Source organism: Panthera pardus, unplaced genomic scaffold (assembly GCF_024362965.1).
Source record: "Panthera pardus isolate Hobbes unplaced genomic scaffold, ASM2436296v1 HiC_scaffold_12, whole genome shotgun sequence".
Taxonomy (NCBI): domain Eukaryota; kingdom Metazoa; phylum Chordata; class Mammalia; order Carnivora; family Felidae; genus Panthera; species Panthera pardus.
This window is the reverse complement of record NW_026526677.1, coordinates 15113512-15135821: the sequence shown is the minus strand read 5'-3', so window position 1 is coordinate 15135821 and position 22310 is coordinate 15113512. Positions and strand designations below refer to the sequence as shown.

Below are 22310 nucleotides of genomic sequence, written 5' to 3'. Positions count from 1 at the left end.
TGGAATGTTGTCAAGGATATTTCACTATTTTACTTATATTGACATAAAAGCCAAACCATATAAAAATCTTTGTTTAAACAAATCACAATTTTCTCTCCCATACAGCTGAGCCCTCCCTTTTGTGTAACCTCACAATGTTGGTGTAACATTCATTTGTTGTTAGGACAAATTCTGCCAACAATGAAGACTTGGGGTCTCTTTTATCCCAGTCAAGAGTGAAACTTGATTAGGTTACAGGACTTTGTAGTCATTTTGAAAAACCCAGCAATTAAGAGGTAGCCTTTTTCTGAAAGACTGGAATGAATGGCTTTCTGAGAGCATGGAAAGCCTTGTTTACACGGAAATGGTTCAAGGTCCAGTGATGGTGCGTTTGTTTTCCTGCTTTGTGTGCACAGAGGTGGCACCTGTGTACCAAAGACAAGGACGAATGGACTACAACCCACACGTTGAACTGAACGGCTGTCTTAGTATGCAGGTAACCCAGTAAGGGTAATTAGATGTAAGATTGCAGCCTAGGCTTTACATTTTCGATTTTGGTCGTGAGGGAATTCACAGTCCTTTAAAAGTTCCTCTGTGTGGTTCTGATAATCATCCATGTTAGACATTCTTTGTGATTACTAACATATATGAGGATTGACTCAGTTCTGTAATATTCTTTTGGTTATTTTCACATACCAAGATCCAGAATAAATTTTCTTCCTCTAACATCAGTGTTTCTGCACATTAGTTTCAGGTGTAAGTATTTAGGGATATTTCAATGGGGAGATCCTTGTAAATCTCATGATAGTTTCAACTGATATGTTCTCTGAACATTGCTTGCTAATCTGTGAAAGTTTAGAGGATGATGTAGCAACCACACGTCTTGAAAGAGTGATTTTGAAGCGTCCAAGTAATGATTTCTTTACCGAAGTGTTACTTCAGTTCCTGTGTTTCTGTTCATAAGTGAGTTTCAGCATGAAAGCATACCTGTGTTGGCCAATCCTTTTATTACTTGTTTATATGATTTACTAACTTTGCCATTGATTCATTTGTCCTTTATTTAAATGCTTAGAGTTCTGTGTTCATTTTGACATTAACTCTGTGTATGTCTTTAAAATGTAAATCTTTTCCCTAAGTGCTTTTGTCTATTGATGTTATGATATCCTTTTTAAATCCTTAAGATGTTTTGAAGTTGTAAAATACATCACTTGGGATTTCATTTATAAGTTAAAAGGATTCTTGAACATAGCCAGTCATTTCTTTTATTAACTGGGTAGTAAATATAAATCTTGCTTTAGTTTTATATTAAACCTTAGTCCATTAAAAAATGTTATATGTAGAATCTGCTATAGGTACAATTGTACTAACTTCCAGATGGAAAGCTGGTTGCAGCAAACTATTTTTTTTAATATGTTTTTTTCCCCACATATATCTTTAATTTCTTGTCTGTCTATTGGTCTGCAGATTGCTGAGCTTACTAAGAATGTTTTTTAATCAGCCTTGAATTCTTGTAATGTCTGAGGGTACTGGAAGATAATAAATTACAATTCATATTTGTTGAATGAACAAACAGATTCTTTTAAGGCTGCAGGAAGTCACTCATAATAATTACATTTGTGACTAATTTTGTCCTGAACTCTGAAATAAGGACATGCAAAAGGACATATGGAACATAGGATCAATGTGACTGAGTTTGTCCTCTTGGGGCTCACTCAGAGCCTCCAAGGTCAGAAAATATTATTTGTTGTGTTCTTGCTCATCTACATTGTGACAATGGTGGGCAACCTCCTCATTGTGGTGACCGTGGTGGTCAGCCCCACCCTGGATTCCCCTATGTATTTCTTTCTTGGTTACTTATCTTTTATGGATGCTGTGTATTCTACTACAGTCACTCCAAATATGATTATAGACTTACTCTGTGAGAAGAAAACCATTTCCTTCCAAGCTTGCATGTCCCAGCTCTTTCTAGGGCACTTGTTTGGTGGCTCAGAGATTTTACTCCTGGTGGCCATGGCCTATGACCGCTATGTGGCCATCTGCAAACCCTTGCATTATTTGACCATCATGAATCAACGGGTGTGTGTTTTGTTGCTGCTGTTGGCCTGGGTTGGAGGTTTTCTGCATGCTGTTGTTCACCTTGTCTTTGTTTACAACCTTCCCTTCTGTGGTCCCAATGTCATTGACCACTTCATCTGTGACATGTACCCATTATTAAAACTTGCCTGCACTGACACTTACATTATTGGCCTCACTGTGGTTGCCAATGATGGGGCAATCTGTGTGGTCATCTTTACAGTGTTGCTCATCTCCTATGGGGTCATTCTGCATTCTCTGAAGAACCTTAGTCAGGAAGGCAGGCACAAAGCCTTATCCACCTGTGGCTCCCACATTACAGTGGTGGTCCTCTTCTTTGTCCCCTGCATCTTCATGTATGTGAGACCTCCTTCTACATTACCCATTGATAAATCCTTGACTGTATTTTACACAGTTATGACTCCTATGTTGAACCCCTTAATCTATACTCTGAGAAATGGAGAGATGAAAAATGCCATGGAAAAGCTCTGGACCAGAGGAAGAAAATGAGGCAGAAGAGAAATGTATCACCTCTTTTCAGTGAAGAGTTGCTCCATACAGTAAAGAATTATTTATTGATAGTAAGTTCCTCCTCAGGTTTAAAGTTGTGCATGATGAAAAGCATTTAAAATGTAAGTACTTCCGGTGGTCAAAATATAGTTCTAAGATTTTCATAAGTTCTTACGAAAGTAGATGTGTAGCTTTTGCATATAAAATGTCTCTATTGAAACTATAGGTTTAAGTTCTATGTGATCAGTTATGCTATAGTTAATACTATAAATTTATTTTTGTTAGTGGACATTTTTCACTTTTCGCTCTTACATAAGTGTTCACTTTCAGAAATCATAGTGCTCATTACATATTTCAGAAATGGGACATACACCTTTGGTTCATTCCTTCCATACAAAGACAACCCATATTAATACTTAAAGTATGGATCTTATTTTTATATCTGAAACAGCTTTAAGTATATAATTTTGTTCATAATGCTTAACACATTAAGGTTGATGAGGAATGCTGCTTCCAAGGTTGAATATTAATCATAAGCTAAGTGTAGGAAAAAAATCTGAACAAAAGTGATAGATATATTAAGATCTACTCATATTTATGAATGGGGGATCCTATTGTCTCCCGAAGAGAAACAACTTTGTTTGGTGTTATATTCTCATAAAAATGATTAATTAATCTTCCCAGATAGCTTAGTATATCTGATAATATCTCTGCCATTTTTCAGTATCCCCATATCTTTTTTTTTTTGCCTGTAGTGTTTCATAGCCTTCTAAAGGGCCTAGGCCCTCCTTACATATATAAAATTACCATAATCCATAATCCATGAGATTTACATATACAACACAGAACCTGAGATGAGATATTTTGGGTGATATCATTGGTAGGAAAGGTGCTGACAATATGGCATGCCATTCTGACCTCTGCTGTTAATGGAATACAGATTGTTAGGTAATAAATAGGCCATAATATATATTGATTTATTTAACCGAGATCTCTTTCATAAGCCTTCCTTTGTCTGAATTAGGCTTCAAAGAAAATATTAATCTGCCTCTACTACAGTAGGAAGCATGTGTCAAAGAAACTCATGGTTCTGCCTCCTTTAGTTACTCTGGATTCTAGAGGTGCCTGGGCAATGGGGGCATGGAGCCTTTTCCCTGGTAAATCACAGTGTATGAGAGACTTTATATCCTGAGTTTTATCCCTATTACTATTATGTGAAGATTCCTTATGTCATCTCAAAGACTTCCCAACATAATGCTTTACATTAAATAAGATTAAACATTTGATTTTAGCGGGAATTATGTAATTAAGTCATCAACTTTTGGATGTTGCTCTAGACTGAATATTTGTGTCCCACCCTCCACCCCCCCCCCCCCAAGGTTCAGAAGTTATGTCCTCTATGATATGTGGTGTTTGGAGGTGGGGCGTTTGAGAGGTGATACATCATGAGAGGAGAGCATTCATGAATGAGATTAGTGTCTCTGTAAAAAAAGACCTAATAGAACTCATGTACCCCTTCTGCCATGTAAAGACACAATGAAAAGATGGTTAGCTATGAACCAGGAAGTGGGCTCTCACTAGACACAGAATCAGCCAGTGCCTTGATCTTGGACTACCCAGACGCCAGAACTTTGAGAAATAAATGATTGTGGTTGAAGCCACTCAGGCTGTGGTATTGTGTTACAGCAGCCCAAATGGATTTAGACATATGTTATGTTATCTCCAACAAGTATTGTTATATCAAGTGAGGAGATAAAATCTTGGTTGTCTGTGTTCATTGGTCTGTAAATTCTCTTAAGTCAGGAACAGTGACTTAATTGTCTATGTAGTCTGTATTTGTGTAGTGTGAGGGACATAGAATTCACTCCATGAGCTTTGTCTATTACTTACATTCTTGAAGTTGACTATTGGAGTAAGGATTCTGAGTCTTTTCTTCATTAAATATATATATTTGCTATAGATATTTAGTCTTGATATTTTCTACAAATATGTTGCTTTGGTAGCATTATGTGTGTTTGCTATAAAGACATTATATTGTATTATTCTTTTACTTTTTGATTTCTTCTATCACATCACTCTTGGAAAATTTCATATACATCTTTTTCAGTGAATTTATACATTTTAACATCTTTCTAAAAAATAACTCTGGAAAAAGTTTTTTTCAAGATTACTACCTTTTTTTTTAAAGTAGGCTCCACCCCCAGTGTGGAGCTCAATGCAGGGCTTAAACTCAAGACCCTGAGGTCAAGACCTGAGCTAAGATCAAGAGTTGGACACTCAACCAACTGACCCACCCAAGGGCTCAGAAAATCTTTCTTTTAAAATTATCCACATTTTGTTTCTATTTGTGATGAGACATATCTAATCTTGTTTTCCTCAAACAGGATATGTAATCTGCCAATGTTATTATTAATTTCAGTAATAATTTCAATTTCTGTATGTAATATGTTAAACTTTATACAAATAGTAGGTTTGATTTGGGGCCATTTCCCCTCCTCTGCTGTTGTGTCCTCCACCTCCTCCCCCTTTTTCTCTGGTGTCGTTGCCTACCACCAACATCCTTGTCAGTAGTCAAGGATTTTCATGTGTTTTATACCTCATGGGGATAATTGCTCTTAAATACTCACCCTTTTCAAGTTTCTTGCAATTTCTAGATATTTATTTGTCCTGATACACTTTAGGATTATTTTTTTTTAAGTCTGAAAGCTTCCCATAATGATATATTTAAAATTTCATGACCCTCCACATTGATTTTGAGGGAAATGGATGTTTTAATATCTTGTTTTCCCACCCAGAATGAGACATGTATTATGAAGGCTTGATCAATGTCTCAATAACAATTTGTAATCATCTCCATAGAGCATACAGGAATCTTGCCTTTTGGTTTTCTTATTTAAAAAGTGGCTTGTCTTATTTACCTTTGATTCACATTTTCAAAGAGCTGACTGGAAAGGGCTTAGTGTCTTTTGCTGGCATGAATTATAGCACAGTCCTCAAAGGCATTGGTGTTTGTTTGTATGCAATGTTGATAGGCCTACATTTGACAATACACAAGTATATATTCAACCACAGAGATCTGTATCTGAACTCATGTAGGTACATATTCAATGATACGTAGGTCATATCCAGCTTCATATATGTGTCTGTATGTGAACACACAGAGGTCTGTATCTGACAGCACGTGGATCAGTATCTGACTACACATACGAATGCATACGTGTATATATATGCATTTGATCTGATCACACACAGGCCTGTATCTGTCTACACACAGAGCTATATCTTGCCATACACAGGTCTGAATCTGAGCACATATGAATTTTGGCAGGACTTGACTGAACAATACTTCTGTTGCATGTGGCATGGACTGAGGTCCCTCGCTGGTATTCACTGGATAGATGGGCTTTCAGGGAGTATTTAGGATGACTTTACTCATCTGAGTGGTGCCTTGGCAGGGATAGCTAGAAGACCAGGCTCTTCTAGCCCCTTTTTCTTCTCCATGTAGCCTGTCTCTCCAGTGAGTTTGTCAGACTTGTAAAATGGCAGTTCAGGACTTCCGGAGGGAGGACACATAAGGTCTTAACCCAGTTAAGATCTCATCCCATCCTTGAAGTTCAGGATCTCAAGTTCTAGATCCAGACTGCATCTGACCAAATGAAAAGGCAACCTATGGAATGGGGGAAAATATTTGCAAGTCTTATACCTCACAAGGGGTTAGTATCCAAAATGTGTGAGGAACTTTGAAACCAAATAGCAAAAACAAAACAAAACAAAACAGGGGCTCCTGAGTGGCTCAGTCGGTTAAGCATCCGACTTCAGCTCAGGTCATGATCTCATGGTTCGTGGGTTTGAGCCCTGCGTTGAGCTCTGTGCTGACAGCTTGGAGCCTATAGCCTGCTTCAGATTCTGTTTCTTCCTCTCTCTCTCTACCCCTCCTCCGTTCCCACTCTGTCTCTCTCTCTTAAAAATAAATAAACATGAAAAATAATTTAAAAAATTTAAAAACAAAAGAAAACAAAAAACTGATTAAAAAATATGCAATGGACCTCAAAGACATTTTCTAAAGAAGACATACAAATGGCTGATAAGAACATGGAAGGGTGCTCAACATTATTAATCATCAGGAAAATGCAATTCAAAACTGCATGAGATTTCGCTTCATACTTCTTAGGATAGATGTTATCAAAAACAGAAGAGATTGTATGCAGTGGTGAGGATGTAGATAAAAAGGAACCCTAGTTCGCTGTCATTGGGCATACACATTTTCAGCCACTCTGGAAAATAGTATGGAGATTTCTCAAAAAGTGAAATAGAACTACCATAGTATCAAGAAATTCCACTTCTATGTGTATATCCAAGAATATGAGATCACAATCTTGAGGAAATATCTGCACTCCCATGTTTGTGGCCGTATTATTCACAACAGCCAAGACATGGGAACAATCTAAGCATCCATTGATGGAAGAATGGGAAAAGAAAAGTTTGTGTGTGTGTGTGTGTGTGTGTGTCTATGCATGTGTGTGTGTTTATATATATATGTGTGTGTATGTGTGTGTGTATACACACACACATACACACACATACACACACATATATGATTATATTAAGGCATAAGAAAGAAAAAATCCTGCCAATTGCAACACTATGAGAGACTTTGAGGGCATTATGCTAAGTGAAATAAGTCACACAGAAAGACAAATACGGTATGATCTCATTTATATGTGGAATTAAAAAAAAACCCAACTTGGAGAAGCCAGAGAATGGTGGATTCCAGGGCCTGTGGGTGGGGGAAATGTGTCGATGTTAGTTTAAGGGTACAGATTTCCAGTTATAACTTGAATAAACTTTGGAGAGCTGATGTATAGCAGGGAACGGTAGTTCACAATGATGTATTATACAATTGCTGACATTATTGCTGAGATAGTGAATCTTAAATGTTCTCATCCCACACCAAAATTCTAATTATATAAGGTGACATATGTGTTAACTATCCTTATTGTGGTAATCATTTTGCAATATATGCATATACCAGATCATGATGTTGTATACCTTAAACTTACACAGTGTTACATATCAATTGTATTTTAATAAATCTGGGGAAACATACATAAATATATAGATACATAGTTACACACATACATACATAAAAGAGGTCTTTATAAATTGAAAAAATAAAGTCTTGAACTAGAGACGTGCTATTTCTTCCACATGCCCTATATGCAATTTGAGGTTGAACATTGTAACCAAATAGATACTCCTGTCTACAAGTGAAGGTCATGGTGCCTCCTTTTGTGCATTTCTCTTAAAAATTTTTGCAGAGTTTACATATTTTTCATTAGAGTTTACACAAAAGCCACACTCACAAATATTTTTTGTGAAGACAGACTAGCCCCTGTCTTCCGGGTTTGGGCTGGAAGTCTGTGTGCAGTGGGATAACACCCCGTAAGCTTCTTAGACATACTTTTTTCCTAGTTAGGAGACTTTATGAGACACACCTTAAATATTTCAGAAGTTTTCACCAGAGTCTTGCATCTACATCTTTGAGATGATATTTACTTTGGTGCCATTTCTTACTCTGAGAACTTTTTGCTCTTTAGAGAGGCTATGGATGAGAACCAGTTTTATGCCAGAACCCATCAGGTCTTGGCCCCTTTTATGTTTCTCCTGAATTCTGGAGAACTTAACAGTTAAGGTGTAAGTCACCTCTGTTTACCCATACTTCATCATATATCATACACTGCTGAGGAACCAGCTGGAGCTTTCTGTATTCTGCTTGGCAATTGCAGTCAAATCCACCTGCTCCCCCAAGGGTGTTTCCTATTATTTCCTATTTTCCACACTACTGTAGGTGAGGGTATTGTGAAACTTTTCCAGCACTCGGTAACATGAATCACTTTCTCTTCAGCTTCCAAGCACAATCCATCCTGTCTTTTAAGGCTTTACCTGCAGAGGCTTCAAAGCCCTTCCAACTCCCAGCAACTCCTGGTGGTGCCAAAGTCAATGCCACATTGACTTTTACATTTACATTTACATTTACATTTCTGTTATGGAAGTGCCACACTTCCAGCTTCCACTCTTTGCTCTGGTTATCTTTTGCTACATAGCATAAGACCTCGAAATTTTGTTACTTAAACCCACAACCATTTTGACTTACCTCAAAATCTTGTGGGCCAGCAATTCTGACAGAGGTTGGCTTGGTATTTTTTCATTTTTTTAATACTTTTTTCTTTCTTTCTTTCTTTCTTTCTTTCTTTCTTTCTTTCTTTCTCTTTCTTTCTTTCTTTCTTTTGAGAGACAGAGCATAAGTGGTGGAGGGGCAGAGAGAGAGGGAGACACAGAATCTGAAGCAGGCTTCAGGCTATGAGCTGTCAGCACAGAGCCCAGTGCAGGGCTTGAACTCACAGACTGTGAGATCATGACCTGAGCCGAAGTTGAACGCTTAACCGGCTCAGCCACCCAGGCACCCCTGGGTATTTTTCCGTCTCATTTGGCATGGACTGAAGTCCTGCTATGGTATTCAACTGATAACTGAGGGATCTGCAGGATCCTGGGAGTGATATGATCTATTGAACGTGCTGAATGGGAAAAATATGCAACAAATATTATTTTACCCAGGAAGGCTATCATTCAGAATAGAAGGAGAGATAAAGAGTTTCCCAAAAAAACAAAACCTAAATGTTTATGACCATTAAACCAGGCCTTCAAGAAGTATTAAACAGGACTTTTTTGAATGGGAAAGAAAAACCAAAAACAATGAAGATAAGAAAGGAACAAAGAAAATCTCTGGAAATACTGACTTTATAGGTAATACAATAGCACTAAATTCATATCTATTAATAATCACTCTGAATGCAAATGGACTAAATGCTCCAATCAAAAGGTGTAGGCTATCAGAATAGATAAAAAAGACCCATCTATATGCTACCTACAAGACACTCATTTTATTTTTGTTTTAATTTTTTTAAGTTTACTTATTTTTGACAGAATGAGAGAGACAGACAGACAGACAGGGAGAGGGGCAGAGAGAGAGGGAGACACAGAATTCGAAGTGGGATCCAGGCTCTGAGTTGTCAACCCAGAGTCCAATGCGGGTTGACCTGAAATCATGAACCATGAAATCGTGACCTGAGCCAAAGTCGGACACTTAACTGACTGAGCCACCCAGGCGCCCCACAAGTGACTCATTTTAGACCTAAAGTCATCTGCAGATTGAAAATGAAAGGCTAGAGAACGATTTGTCATGCTAATGATTGTCAAAAGGAAGCCTTACCAATGATACTTGTACTAGACAAACTAGGTTTTAAACCGATGAATGTAACAAGAAAGGAAGAAAGGGTCTATGCAAGAGGCTCTAACAATTGTAAATATTTATGCCCCCAACTTGGTGATGCAAATATATAAATTAATTAACATAAAATCATTGATAACAATACAATAATAGTAGGTGACTTTAACACCCCACTTACAACAATGGATAGATCATCTATGCAGAAAATCAGCAAGGAGACAATGGCTTTGGATGACACACTGGACCAGATGGGCTTAACACATGTATAAAGAACATCTCACTCAAAAGCAGCAGAATACACATTCTTTTTGAGTGCACATGGGATATTCCCCAGAATAGATCACATACAAAGTTACAAATCAGGCTTCAATCAGTAGAAAAAATTGAGATCATATCATGAATATTGTCAGGCCACAACACTATGAAACTTGAGGTCAACCACAAGAAAAAAATTGGAAAGACTTAAAATACACGGAGATTAAAGAACATCCTACTAAACAATCAATTGGTTAACCAAGAAATTAAGAAATAAAAAAATACTTGGAAGCACATGAAAATGAAAACATGATAGTCTAAAACCTTTGGGATGCAGCAAAAGTGGTCTTAAGAGGGAAGTATATAGAATACAGGCCTTCGTTAAAAAGGAAGAAGAGTTTCAAATACACAACCTAACCTTATACCTAAAGAAACTGTAAAAGCAACAGCAAATAAAGTGTAAGCCAGCAGAAAAGAGGAAATAATAAAGATTAGGACAGAAATAAATGATATAGAAACCAAAGAAATCATAGAACAGATAAATGAAACCATGAGCTGGTTCTTTGAAAGAATAAATACAAGTGATAACTCCCTAGCCAGACTTATCAAAAAGAAAAGAGAAAGTACCCGAATAACTAAAATCATGAATGAAAGACATCACAACCAACACCAAGAAACACAATTATAAGGAAATATTATGAAAACTTATATAATTGGACAATCTGGAAGAAATGGATAAATTCTTGGAAACGTAAACTAGAAAAACTGAAACAGGAAGAAATAGGAAATTTGAACAGACCCATAACCAGCAAAGAAATTGGAACAGCAATAAAAAAATCTGCCAAAAAATAAAAGTCCAGGGCCAAATGGCTTCCCAGGGGAATTCTACCCCACACTTAAGCAAGAGTTATATCATTCTTCTCCAACTGTTCCACAAAATAGAAATGGAAGGAAAGCTTCCAAACTCTTTTATGAGGCCAGAATTACTTACCTTGATTCCTAAACGAGACAAAGACCCCACTAAAAAGGAGAATTACAGGCCACTGTCCCTGATGAACACGGATGCAAAAATTCTCAACAAGATACTAGCAAACTGAATACAATAGTACCTTAAAAGAATTATTCACCACAATCAAGTGGAGTTTATTCCTTGACTGCAAGGGTGTTTCAGTATTTGCAAATCAATCAACATGATACACCAGATTAATAAAGGATAAGAACCATATGATCCTCTCAATAGATGCAGAAAAAACATTTGACGAAATACAGCGTCTATTTTTGATTAAAAACCCTTTATTAAAAGTAGTGATAAAGAGAACATACCTCAACATAATAAAGGCCACATACAAAAGACCCATAGTTAATATTATCCTCAATAGGGAAAAACCGAGAGCTTTCCTGTTAATGTCAGGAATAAGACAGGGATGTCCATCCTCACTACTGTTATTTAACACAGTATGGAAGTCCTCAGCTCAGCAATTGGACAACAAAAAGAAATAAAAGGCATCAAAATCAGCAAGGAACAAGTCAAACTTTTACTCTTCACAGACCATATGATATCTATGTAGAAAACCTGAAAACCTCCACCAAAAAATTGCTAGAACTGATACACAAATTCAACAAAGTTGAAGGATACAAAATCAACGTGCCAAAATCTGTTGCATTTCTGTACACCAATAATGAAGCAGCAGAAATCGAAATCAAGGATTTGATCCCATTTATAATTGCACCCAAAAACATAAGATACCTAGCAATAAACCTAATCAAAGAGGTAAAATATCTGTACTCTGAAAACTATAGAACACTGATGAAAGAAATTGAAGATGACACAAAGAAATGGAAAAACATTCTATGCTCATGGATTGGAAGAGCAAACATTGTTAAAATCTCCATACTACCCAAAGCAATCTATACATGTAATGCATTTCCTATGAAAATACCACCAGGATTTTTCACAGAACTAGAACAAAAAATCCTAAAATTTGCGTGGAACCACAGAACACCCTGAATAGCCAAAGTAATCTTGAAAAAAAAAAAAAAAAAAGCAAAGCTGGATGCAATTACAGTTCTGGACATCTAGTTATATTACAAAGCTCTAATCATCAAGGCGGTATGGTACTGGCACAAAAACAGACACATAGATCAATATGGATCAATGGAACATAGTAGAATACCCTGAAATGGACCAACTATGACATGGCTAACTAATCTTTGACAAAGTAGGAATGAATATCCAATGGAAAAAAAAGACAGTCTCTTCAACAAATGATGTTGGGAAAACTGGACAGTGACATGCAGAAGAATGAAATTAGGCCACTTTCTTACATCATACACAAAACTAAATGCAAAATAGATGAAGACCTATATGTGAGACAGAAAACCATCAAAGTCCTAGAGGAGAAAACAGGCAGCAATCTCTTTGACACAAGATGTAGTAACTTCTTACTAGACATGTTGCTGAAGGCAAGGGAAACAAAAGTAAAAAAGGACTATCGGGATTTCATCAAGTTAAAAAGCTACTGCACAGAGAAAGAAGCAATCAACAGAACTGAAAGGCAACCACAGACTGGGAGAAGATATTTGTAAATGACATATCAGTTAAAGGGATGCTATCCAAAATCTATAGAGAAATTATCAATCTCAACACTCCCAAAACAAATAATCCAGGTAAGAAATAGGCAGAAGATGTGAATAAACACTTCTCCAAAGAAGACATCTAGATGGCTAACAGACCATGAAAAGATGCTCAACATCCCTCATCATTGGGGAAATACAAATCAAAACTAAAATGAGATATCACCTCACACTTGTCTGAATGGCTAAAATTAACAACACGGGAAACAGCAGATGTTGGCGAGGATGCGAAGAAAGGGAGACCCTCTTACAACTTTGGTGGGAATGCAAACTAGTGCGACCACTCTGGAAGATGGTGTGGAGGTTTCTCAAAAGTTAAAAATAGAACTACCCTACAACCCAGTAATTGTTCTAGTAGGTATACAAAAATCTGATTTGAAGGGACACATGCACCCCAATATTTATAGCGGTATTATCAACAATAGCCAATTATGGAAGGAGCCCAAATGTCCATCGACTGATGAATGAAAAACAAGGATGTGGTATATACATACAATGGATTATTAGCCATCAAAAAAGAACGAAGTCTTGCCATTTGCAAGGACTGGATGGAACTAGAATGCATTATGTGAAGTGAAATGAGTCAGAGAAAGACAAATACCATACAATTTCACTCATGGAATTGAAGATGCAAGACAGATGAACATAGGGGAAGTGGGGGAGAAAAGAGAGGGAGGCAAACCATGAGCCTCAACTCTAGAGAACAAAGTAAGGGTTGAGGGGGGTTGGGTAGATTAGGGATGGGCTAAATGAGTGCTGAGTATTAAGGAGATCACTTGTGATGAACAATGGGTGGTTGTGATGAATATGGAAGTGATGAATCAAAATTCTACTCCTGCAACCAATTTTACACTATATGTTAACTAACTGGAACTTAAATAAAAACTTGAAGAAGTAAAAATAATTTCCCAGTGGTAAAAATACAATAAAATTTAGTTTTAGTGGAGGAGTGTTGCTCATCTTTTCCTAAGTATTTTTGTTTTCAGATACTAATGTAAAGGTGTTTAACATTTTGTCAGTTTTCAATTGTTATGGATACTAATATATAGAAATGCAATTGAACATTTTATTTGGACCTTGTGTTCCTGAAAACTCACTCAATTCACTTATTATTTCTAGTAATCTCTGTAGATTCATTAGAGTTTTCTATAACACAATCATGTTTAGAAAAAAAGCTTATTTCTTGGAGATATATAGGAGTATTTAACTTTTAAGTTTTTATTTTTGAGTCTTTTTCAGAAGGTTGCGTTTTTCCTTTATTTTATCCATTTTATCTAAGGTATCAAATTTCTTTGAATAATGTTTTTCATAAGAACAATTTATTATCCTTTTAAAGTCTGCAGTATTTGTATGATTTTATCTGCTTTTTAATTTCTGATATTGGTAGTTGTCTCATCACTCCTGCTAGAAACTTATCAGTTGTATTATAAAAGTACTAACTTTTGGCTGTTTTAGTTTACTCTATTTTATGTTTTCTATTTTATTTATTTTTGATCTTTTCATTACATCCTTTTTTATTTTCACTTTGTCTTTAATTTAGTTTTCTTTTTTTCTAGCTTCTTAAAATAAAAGCTTAGCTGCTAGTAGAGCTTTATTTTTAACACAAGTATAAATCTATATATACATTTAGGTCAGCTGAAAACCAGAAACTTTTGGTGTGGGTTAGCATGTTAGAAAGTTCTTCGGATGGTTCATACAGGTATTAAATGACTCATTATCAATGATCCTTATGACCTAGAAAATGCAATATACAATTACACATATGTGGAGACGAAGATGCTCGATGGCGCCCACCGTAAGCCATGGGGAAATGGGTAAGTGTGGAAGCCCTCAGCAATTTGATGTACTACCAGGCTCTTGTTGGAAAATAATCTGTTTCTGGTAGTTGCAGTTACTCAATTGCTACTGGACTGAAATTAAGGGACTAAATTAATGAACTGAAAATCATTATGGTGTTAGTTCACATAGTTTCAGGCCTTCATCAACAGCATCCGTTGCAACCCAGACTCCGGAACTGTGATTACCAATCTTTTCAACAATTGCAGTGTCAACCTCAGTAACTTCTCTCATCCCAAGGCCTTCTGCCTCTGAGCCTCAGGGCCTCTTGAGCAAAGATTCTAACAGCTGGAAGAAAGACCTCCTTTGTTGAGGGTATGATTGGGTAAGTCAGTCTGAGACTGGTTCTCCTTTCACATTGGCTTAAATATGACTTCCCTTACCTGAATGTTTTGTATTATGAAACTCAAAATTTATTATTTGCTTACCTTTTTTTTTCTATTCAAAATAGAGGCTTTTCACATATTTGGCTGTCTGATACTTTCCTGGCAAGAACTAAGTCATTTTTTCTCTAAGGATTGCTCTAGGGGAGAAAACTGTCCAGAAGTAGTTACTTCATGTGAATTTGTTCCACGTATTCTAATAAACTAATCTGTAATGACATTACACTCTCTTTCATTTAAAAACAGTAGAAAACCATAGGCTGTGTCTTCACATAGAATGGAAGGATTACTTTCCTGATACAATGGCCCAGGACATTTCTGACAACTCAAATATCTGCCCAGGCTGGAATTTCTCTTCATCCCCTAGATGTTTTCTTGTTATATTTTCCTGTGCATAGGTATTCCTTGCTGCTTGTACAAACATGTGGAAGGGCCCAATTGTCTAGGATAAAGCTGGAGAAAGGTAAAAATGTCTCTTCCATTAGGGAAGAGGTGGCCTTAGGGATACATTTTGAATGTCATTTTGAATGACTGAACAAGTAAAGCGTTCTCCTACTACCTGAGAGAGAGTTCAGTCGTTGGTCTTCTAGGAAGTTAAATTCTAGCATTTTTCTTATCAGGCAAAGAGACAGATTCATGTCATTATGCTAATGGCATGGACATTATGCTAATCCTCTAAAGGACTTTTTGATTGCCTAACTATACTGACCAAGAAGAGATACATTCAAATAACTTTTGAGGTTTTTAAATTTTTAAAAAAAATTAGTAGGATTGGCTAAATTTATTTCTAGTAATTAGGCTAGTTTTTACACAGTCATGTGAAGGCTATTATTGGGTTATTAGATTGTCCTCTTATTTGTTGTCTGACCTTATGAGAAATAAAGTCCATGCAGGAAGGACTTTTCATGTGATTTTTGCCCCTGTTTTATTAATTGGTATGTCCTCATTCACAGCATGGTTCCTGGCATTAAATAGATGCTCTAATATAAAAGCAATAATTAATAATTGAATAGTTACATCTAATTTGATAAAGAAATATTTAACATATCCAATCATACTTTAAGGCAGATGATAAATTGAGTGTTAAATAAAATGAGAAGAAACTTGCTATGGCAAGTGGGGGAATACATGATAAAGTAGCCTTCACTTGCACAAAATGACGTGGCTGAGATTTTTATTCTTGACTGGCAATAGTCTCGTAATGGTTCTAAAAATTGTTTTTCCCTTCATGTTACATCCTTTAGAAATTAATTATGTGATTTGGTCTACATAGAGATATTTTTAAAACATTTTGTGGGCAATCCCAGTGAATTTAATTAAGCAAGCATCAGTCTTGGACACTTTCCAATTCTGACTGAATGACAAATGGTGGTTAGAAAGGATGAAATGTCTAGTGATCTCTGCCCCTATCAGGAGAAAGATGCTCTCCTCTTCAGAAATGATAAATTTATTAGGAGGTCTTTGTTGGCTGAATGCACTACCCCCCCCCCCCCCGCCCCCTAAAAAAGCACAATAATTTGTGTCAAAATTTCAAGTCAATTGGTGTGGTCACACCAACACAGAAGAAGGAGAAGGACTAACCGAGTGAATGGTTTTTTTCTATTTTGAAGTTAGTAGGAAAGAGTTACTGGAGAAAAATCTCCCTGGAAAATGGCTGGTTGCTATCTTTTTATGTAAAATTAGGTTGCTTGTCTTTTAGATAAATTATCCTAAGGTAATAAAGTTTTATTGTGTGTATGGATCATAGAATTCCTTTTACATAATCTCTAGTGCAAATAAAAGCAATCTTCTGAATAATTGGAAGACCCCATGAAGAACATAGACTGATATCCAAATGAAATAAAATATATCTTCAAATAATAATGCAGATTTTTTCTTTCTCTTGTCATACTGGATGAAAAAAAAAATTCCAGTCCAACAAATGATTAAAAACTCTTCCTTCAGATTCTGGACTTGTCTTCACGAGGTAAGACTAACAGTAAATATTGGGAACCAGGTTTGCAATTGTGTGAATTTCTTTATTATGTAAAAGTGAGATCACTTTGAGATAAAGCAAACTTTGAAAAATAGGTGACCTTGGGAAAGTTAATTAGATGTTCTGAGCCTCTGCTTGTCCACTTATGAAGTGGAGATTAGAGTTCCTCTTACTGTAAATATGAACTATGATACATGAAGTTGTGAGTGTGTGATTGGAATCCACCGTAGGCATTGTGAGCTGTGGAATTATAGATCAGAATCAGATTTTATAAATAAATCATTTGAACTGCACGAGGAGAACATACTGATGTAGGCCAGAATGAAAGGAGAGGGACGTGGCAGGAGACCAGTGCAGTGGCTCAGTAGGGAAGCGGTGGGGAGGGAAATGATAAAGTTTGTGATATATTTTAGAGGGGCTAATAAGATTTGTTAAAGGTAACAATACGTGATATGAGAGCAAGAAAGGCATGAATGGCATGGTGATATTTCTTGTCTGAGCAATGACATGGAAGGTGGTACCATTTAATGAGGTGGAAACACCTATGTTTATTGCTGAACATTAAAAATTTAGTTTATAAGTACTGAATTGATATCCAGTTGGAGATGTCCAAATTTGGAGATGTTGCATGTGTAAATTTTTTTTTGAAGAGAGAGATGTGTAATTTATTTTTGTATTATTGTTTTTTAATATATTGTCAAGTTAGCTAACATGCAGTGTATACAGTGCACTCTTGGTTTTGGGGGTAGATTCCCGTGATTCATTGCTTACATACAACACCCAGTACTCATCCCAACAAGTGCCCTCCTAAATGCCCGTCACCCATTTCCCTCCTTCCCCACCCCCCCATCAACCCTCAGTTTGTTCTCTGTATGAGTCTCTTATGGTTTGCCTCCCTCTCTGTTTGAAACCATTTTTTCCCCTTCTCTCCCCACCATGGTCATCTGTTTAGTTTCTCAAGTTCCACATATGAGTGAAAACATATGATATCAGTCTTTCTTTGACTGACTTATTTCACTTAGCATAATACCCTCCAGTTCTGTCTACATTGTTGAAAATGGCAAGATTTCATTTTTTCTCATTGCCAAGTAGTATTCCATTGTATATATGAGTCACATCTTTATGCATTCATCAATTGATGGACATTTGGGCTCTTTTCATAATTTGGCTATTGTTGAAAGCCATGTGCCCCTATGAATCAGCCCTCCTGTATCCTTTGGATAAATTCCTCATAGCGCTATTGCTGGGTCATAGGGTAGTTCCATTTTCAAGTTTTTGAGGAACCTCCACACTGTTTTCCAGAGTGACTGCACCAGTTTGCATTCCCACTAGCTGTGCATGAGGGTTCCCATTTCTCCACATCCTTGCCAACATCTGTTGTTTCCTGAATTAATTTTAGCCACTCTGACCGATGTGAGGTGGTATCTCAATGTGGTTTTAGTTTGTATTGCCCTGATGATGAGTGATGTTGAAGTTGATCATCTTTTCATGCGTCTGTTGGCCACCTGGATGTCTTCTTTGGAAAAGTGTCTTTTCATGTCTTCTGCCCATTTCTTCACTGGATTATTTGTTTTTCAGGTGTTGAGTTTGGTAAGTTCTTTATAGATTTTGGATACTAATCCTGTATCTGATATGTCACTTGCAAATATCTTCTCCCATTCCATCAGTTGCCTTTTTGTTTTGCTGATTGTTTCCTTTGTGGTGCAGAAGCTTTTTGTCTTGATGAGATCCCAGTAGTTCATTTTGCTTTTATTTCCTTTGCCTTTGGAGGCATGTTGAGCAAGAAATTGATATGGCTAGGGTCAAAGAAGTTGTTGCCTGTTTTCTCCTCTAGGGTTTTGATGGTTTTCTGTCTCACGTTTAGGTTTTCATCCATTTTGAGTTTATTTTTGTGTATGATGTAAGAAAGTGATCCAGTTTCATTCTGCCAGTTCTCCCAGCACCATTTTCTAAAGAGACTGTCTTTTTTCCATTGGATACTCTCTTTTGTTTTGTCAAAGATTAGTTGGCCATACATTTGTGGGTCCAGTTCAGCGTTTTCTATTCTATTCTATTGGTCTATGTGTCTGTTCTTGTGCCAGTACCATACTGTCTTGATATGAAGGTTAAAAATTAAGGGAGAGACACAACACTGGTGTGCTTCCCCATTTATTAGTCAGGAAAAGGGGGTATATCCAACCACTGAGAAGTATCAGTGAGGGAAGACACAATCCTTCAGTGACCTTCTATTCCTAATTTGACCTACTCACATTGAATATGTCAATTACACTACATTGGTCTCAAGTATTTCACTTTTGTGACTTTATAAACTATGCACCTTTTCATGGAATTCCCTTGCCCTCTTTTCTTGTCCTTCCACTTTTCCTTTAAAACTCAGCTAAAGCATTGCACCTCTGGGAAGCCTCTGACTCCTGTCTGGTAGATATATTCCTATTCTGTGACCTTCACATTGTGGGGCTGTTTTTATATTGTCACTTTTTGGTGATTATTATGTATGCTATCACTAAATGTAGGAAACCATGGCTTATTCAACTTGGAAATCACAATGTCTATAAAACATTTGACACAAGCAGGCACTCTTTCACATTTTTTAATTGAATGAATCAATGAAAGATTACTCTTATAATGCATTTAAAAGTTTTTTCCCTTGTTTTATAGATCTCCTGCTTCTAACATGAGAAATCACCTCCTATGCAGATTAGATGGAAGCAAGAAACAATGTAACTTACTTTGTCCTCTTGGGTCTCACACAGGATCCAAAGGAACAGAAGGTCCTTTTTGTTATGTTTTTGCTTTTCTATATTTTCACCATGGTGGGCAATTTGCTCATTGTCATGACTGTAACTGTCAGTAAGACCCTGGGCTCGCCTATGTACTTGTTTCTTGCTAACTTATCATTTATGGATGTCACTTATTCCTCTTGCATTTCCCCCAGATTGATTTCAGACTTGTTCTTTGGGGAAAACACCATATCCTTCCAATCTTGTATGACCCAACTATTTGTAGAGCACTTTTTTGGTGGATCAGAGGTTTTTCTTCTGCTGGTGATGGCCTATGACCGCTATGTGGCCATCTGTAAGCCCTTGCATTATTTGGTTATCATGAGACAGTGGGTGTGTGTTGTGCTCCTGGTAGGGTCCTGGGTTGGGGGTTTTATGCATTCAGTAATTCAAGTTAGCACTATTTATGGGCTCCCATTCTGTGGCCCTAATGTCATTGATCATTTTTCCTGTGATATGTATCCCTTACTGAAACTGGTCTGTACTGACACCCATGTCATTGGCCTGTTAGTGGTGGCCAACGGAGGACTGATCTGCACAATCGTGTTTGTGCTCTTGCTCATCTCTTATGGTGTCATCTTGCACTCTCTAAAGGACCTTAGTCCAGAAGGGAGGCAGAAAGCCCTCCAGACCTGTGGTGCCCACATCACTGTGGTGGTCTTCTTCTTTGTGCCGTGTATTTTCATGTACATGAGACCTGCCAAGACCTTCCCCGTTGACAAATTATTGAGTGTGTTTTATACAGTCATAACCCCCATGCTGAACCCCCTGATCTACACTCTGAGAAATTCTGAGATGACGAATGCTATGAAGAAACTCTGGAGGAGAAATGTTATATCTCTCAGTAGATAAGTGTATGATCCACCATGAAGAAAATAATTTAACATTTGTGCCCATCTCCTCAAATGTTAACGTCTGTTTTACTGTAAATGCACTTAGAGTAGGAGTCAATAAATAATATGTAATTGAGTAGTCAATGAAAGTTTTATAGTTACACTAATTGCTATGTATTTATTTTTTTATTCATGTAAAATTAATATAAAGTGTTATATTAGTTTCACATGCACTATATAATGATTTAACAATTCTATACATAGTGCTCATCATGAGAAGTATACTCTTAATCTCCAGATGTAATGAAGTAACCAATGACATTTTTGTAGTTCCACTAATATTTCTTTCAAAAAATTTTAATACTTTATTTATTTTTGAGAGACAGAGAGGGAAAGTGAGAGGGGGGAGGGGCAGAAAGAGAAGGAGACACAGACTCCAAAGCAGACTTCAAGCTCTGAGCTGTCACCTTAGAGCCCCACGTGGGACTTGAGCCCATGAATAGCAAGATCACAACCTGAGCCCAAGTTAGACACTTAACTGACTGAGCCACCCAGGTGTTCCTAGTTACATGAATTTTTAATTATTGGCTATACTTAATTTATTACTTTCATTCGAATTCTTATTTTTATATTTAGTTGGATTGATTTTCTTCTTTAGCATACAGAGTTTTATTAGCTTCATATGTGCAATGTAGTGATTGAGCAATTCCATTCATCACCTGGTGCTCAACATAATACGTGCATACCTTAATCCCCATCACCTCTTTAACCCAACCCTGCTTCTCCTCTGGTAACCATCAGTTCTCTATGACTAAGAGTCTATATCTTGATTTGTATCTTTCTCTCTCTCTTTTTCCCTTTGCTCATTTTTTGTTTCTTAAATTCCACATGAGTGAAATCATGTGGTATTTTTCTCTCTCTGAATTATTTTGCTTGGCACTATACTCTCTAGCTTCATCCATGTCATTGCAAATATATATATATATATATATATATATATATATATATATATATATATATATATATAAAGACAGACCTTTACCCATCCCTCACATAGTCCCAGATCTTCTTACATACATAGTTATTGTATTAAGATTGTTATTGCTTCTAAAATTGGTCTATTAATAATCTTTGCTAATAAAACATATGTGTTCATGTTTATGTCCTTGTGTATAACTTTTACATTTACTACTCAGCCTCCTGAAGTCCTTTCCACACCTGTCTAGAGATGTAACCCATTCTCAGGTTGCTCATACTGCTTAAAACTTCTTTATGAAGATACGGTAAAATTAGTGTTTCCAGTCCTTGCCATATTTTCCCCCATTTTTTTTGTTACCTATAGCTCTGCAATGAAGTCTTACTGAAATTGTGTAAGTATGAGTTTTTAGAAGTGGAATTCTTGGATCAATTGGTATACATATTTAAATGTTGATGTTTGTACTTATTGCCCAAATACTGTCCATAAGCTCATACCAAACTACACTACTTCCATAAGTCTAAAAATGCCTGTCCAGCTTCATAGATGTGTCTATATATGAACACAGAGGTCTGTATCTGACAGCGCATGGATCAGTATCTGACTATGCATATGAATGCTTATGTGTATGTATATGTATTTGATATGATCACACACAGGTTTGTATGTATTTACACACAGGGCTATATCTTGCCACACACAGGTCTGAATCTGAGCACATATGAATTTTGGCAGGACTTGACTGAACAATTTTTTTTGTTCCATGTGGCATGGACTGAGCTCCCTCG

General features: G+C 36.7%; 2 protein-coding genes across 2 annotated transcripts; both read left to right on the top strand.

Annotated features, from left to right (window-relative positions):
• The first annotated feature begins 1644 nt into the window (after window positions 1-1644).
• Window positions 1645-2562, top strand: LOC109245179 (olfactory receptor 4A15-like). Its single transcript, XM_019412494.2, has one exon. It carries the CDS (start codon window positions 1645-1647, stop codon window positions 2560-2562), a length of 918 nt encoding a protein of 305 aa, XP_019268039.2.
• A 17058-nt stretch (window positions 2563-19620) lies between these two features.
• On the top strand, window positions 19621-20565 carry LOC109245262 (olfactory receptor 4A47). The gene has a single exon (XM_019412567.2). It carries the CDS (start codon window positions 19636-19638, stop codon window positions 20563-20565), a length of 930 nt encoding a protein of 309 aa, XP_019268112.2. The 5' UTR covers window positions 19621-19635.
• Window positions 20566-22310: the final 1745 nt, after the last annotated feature.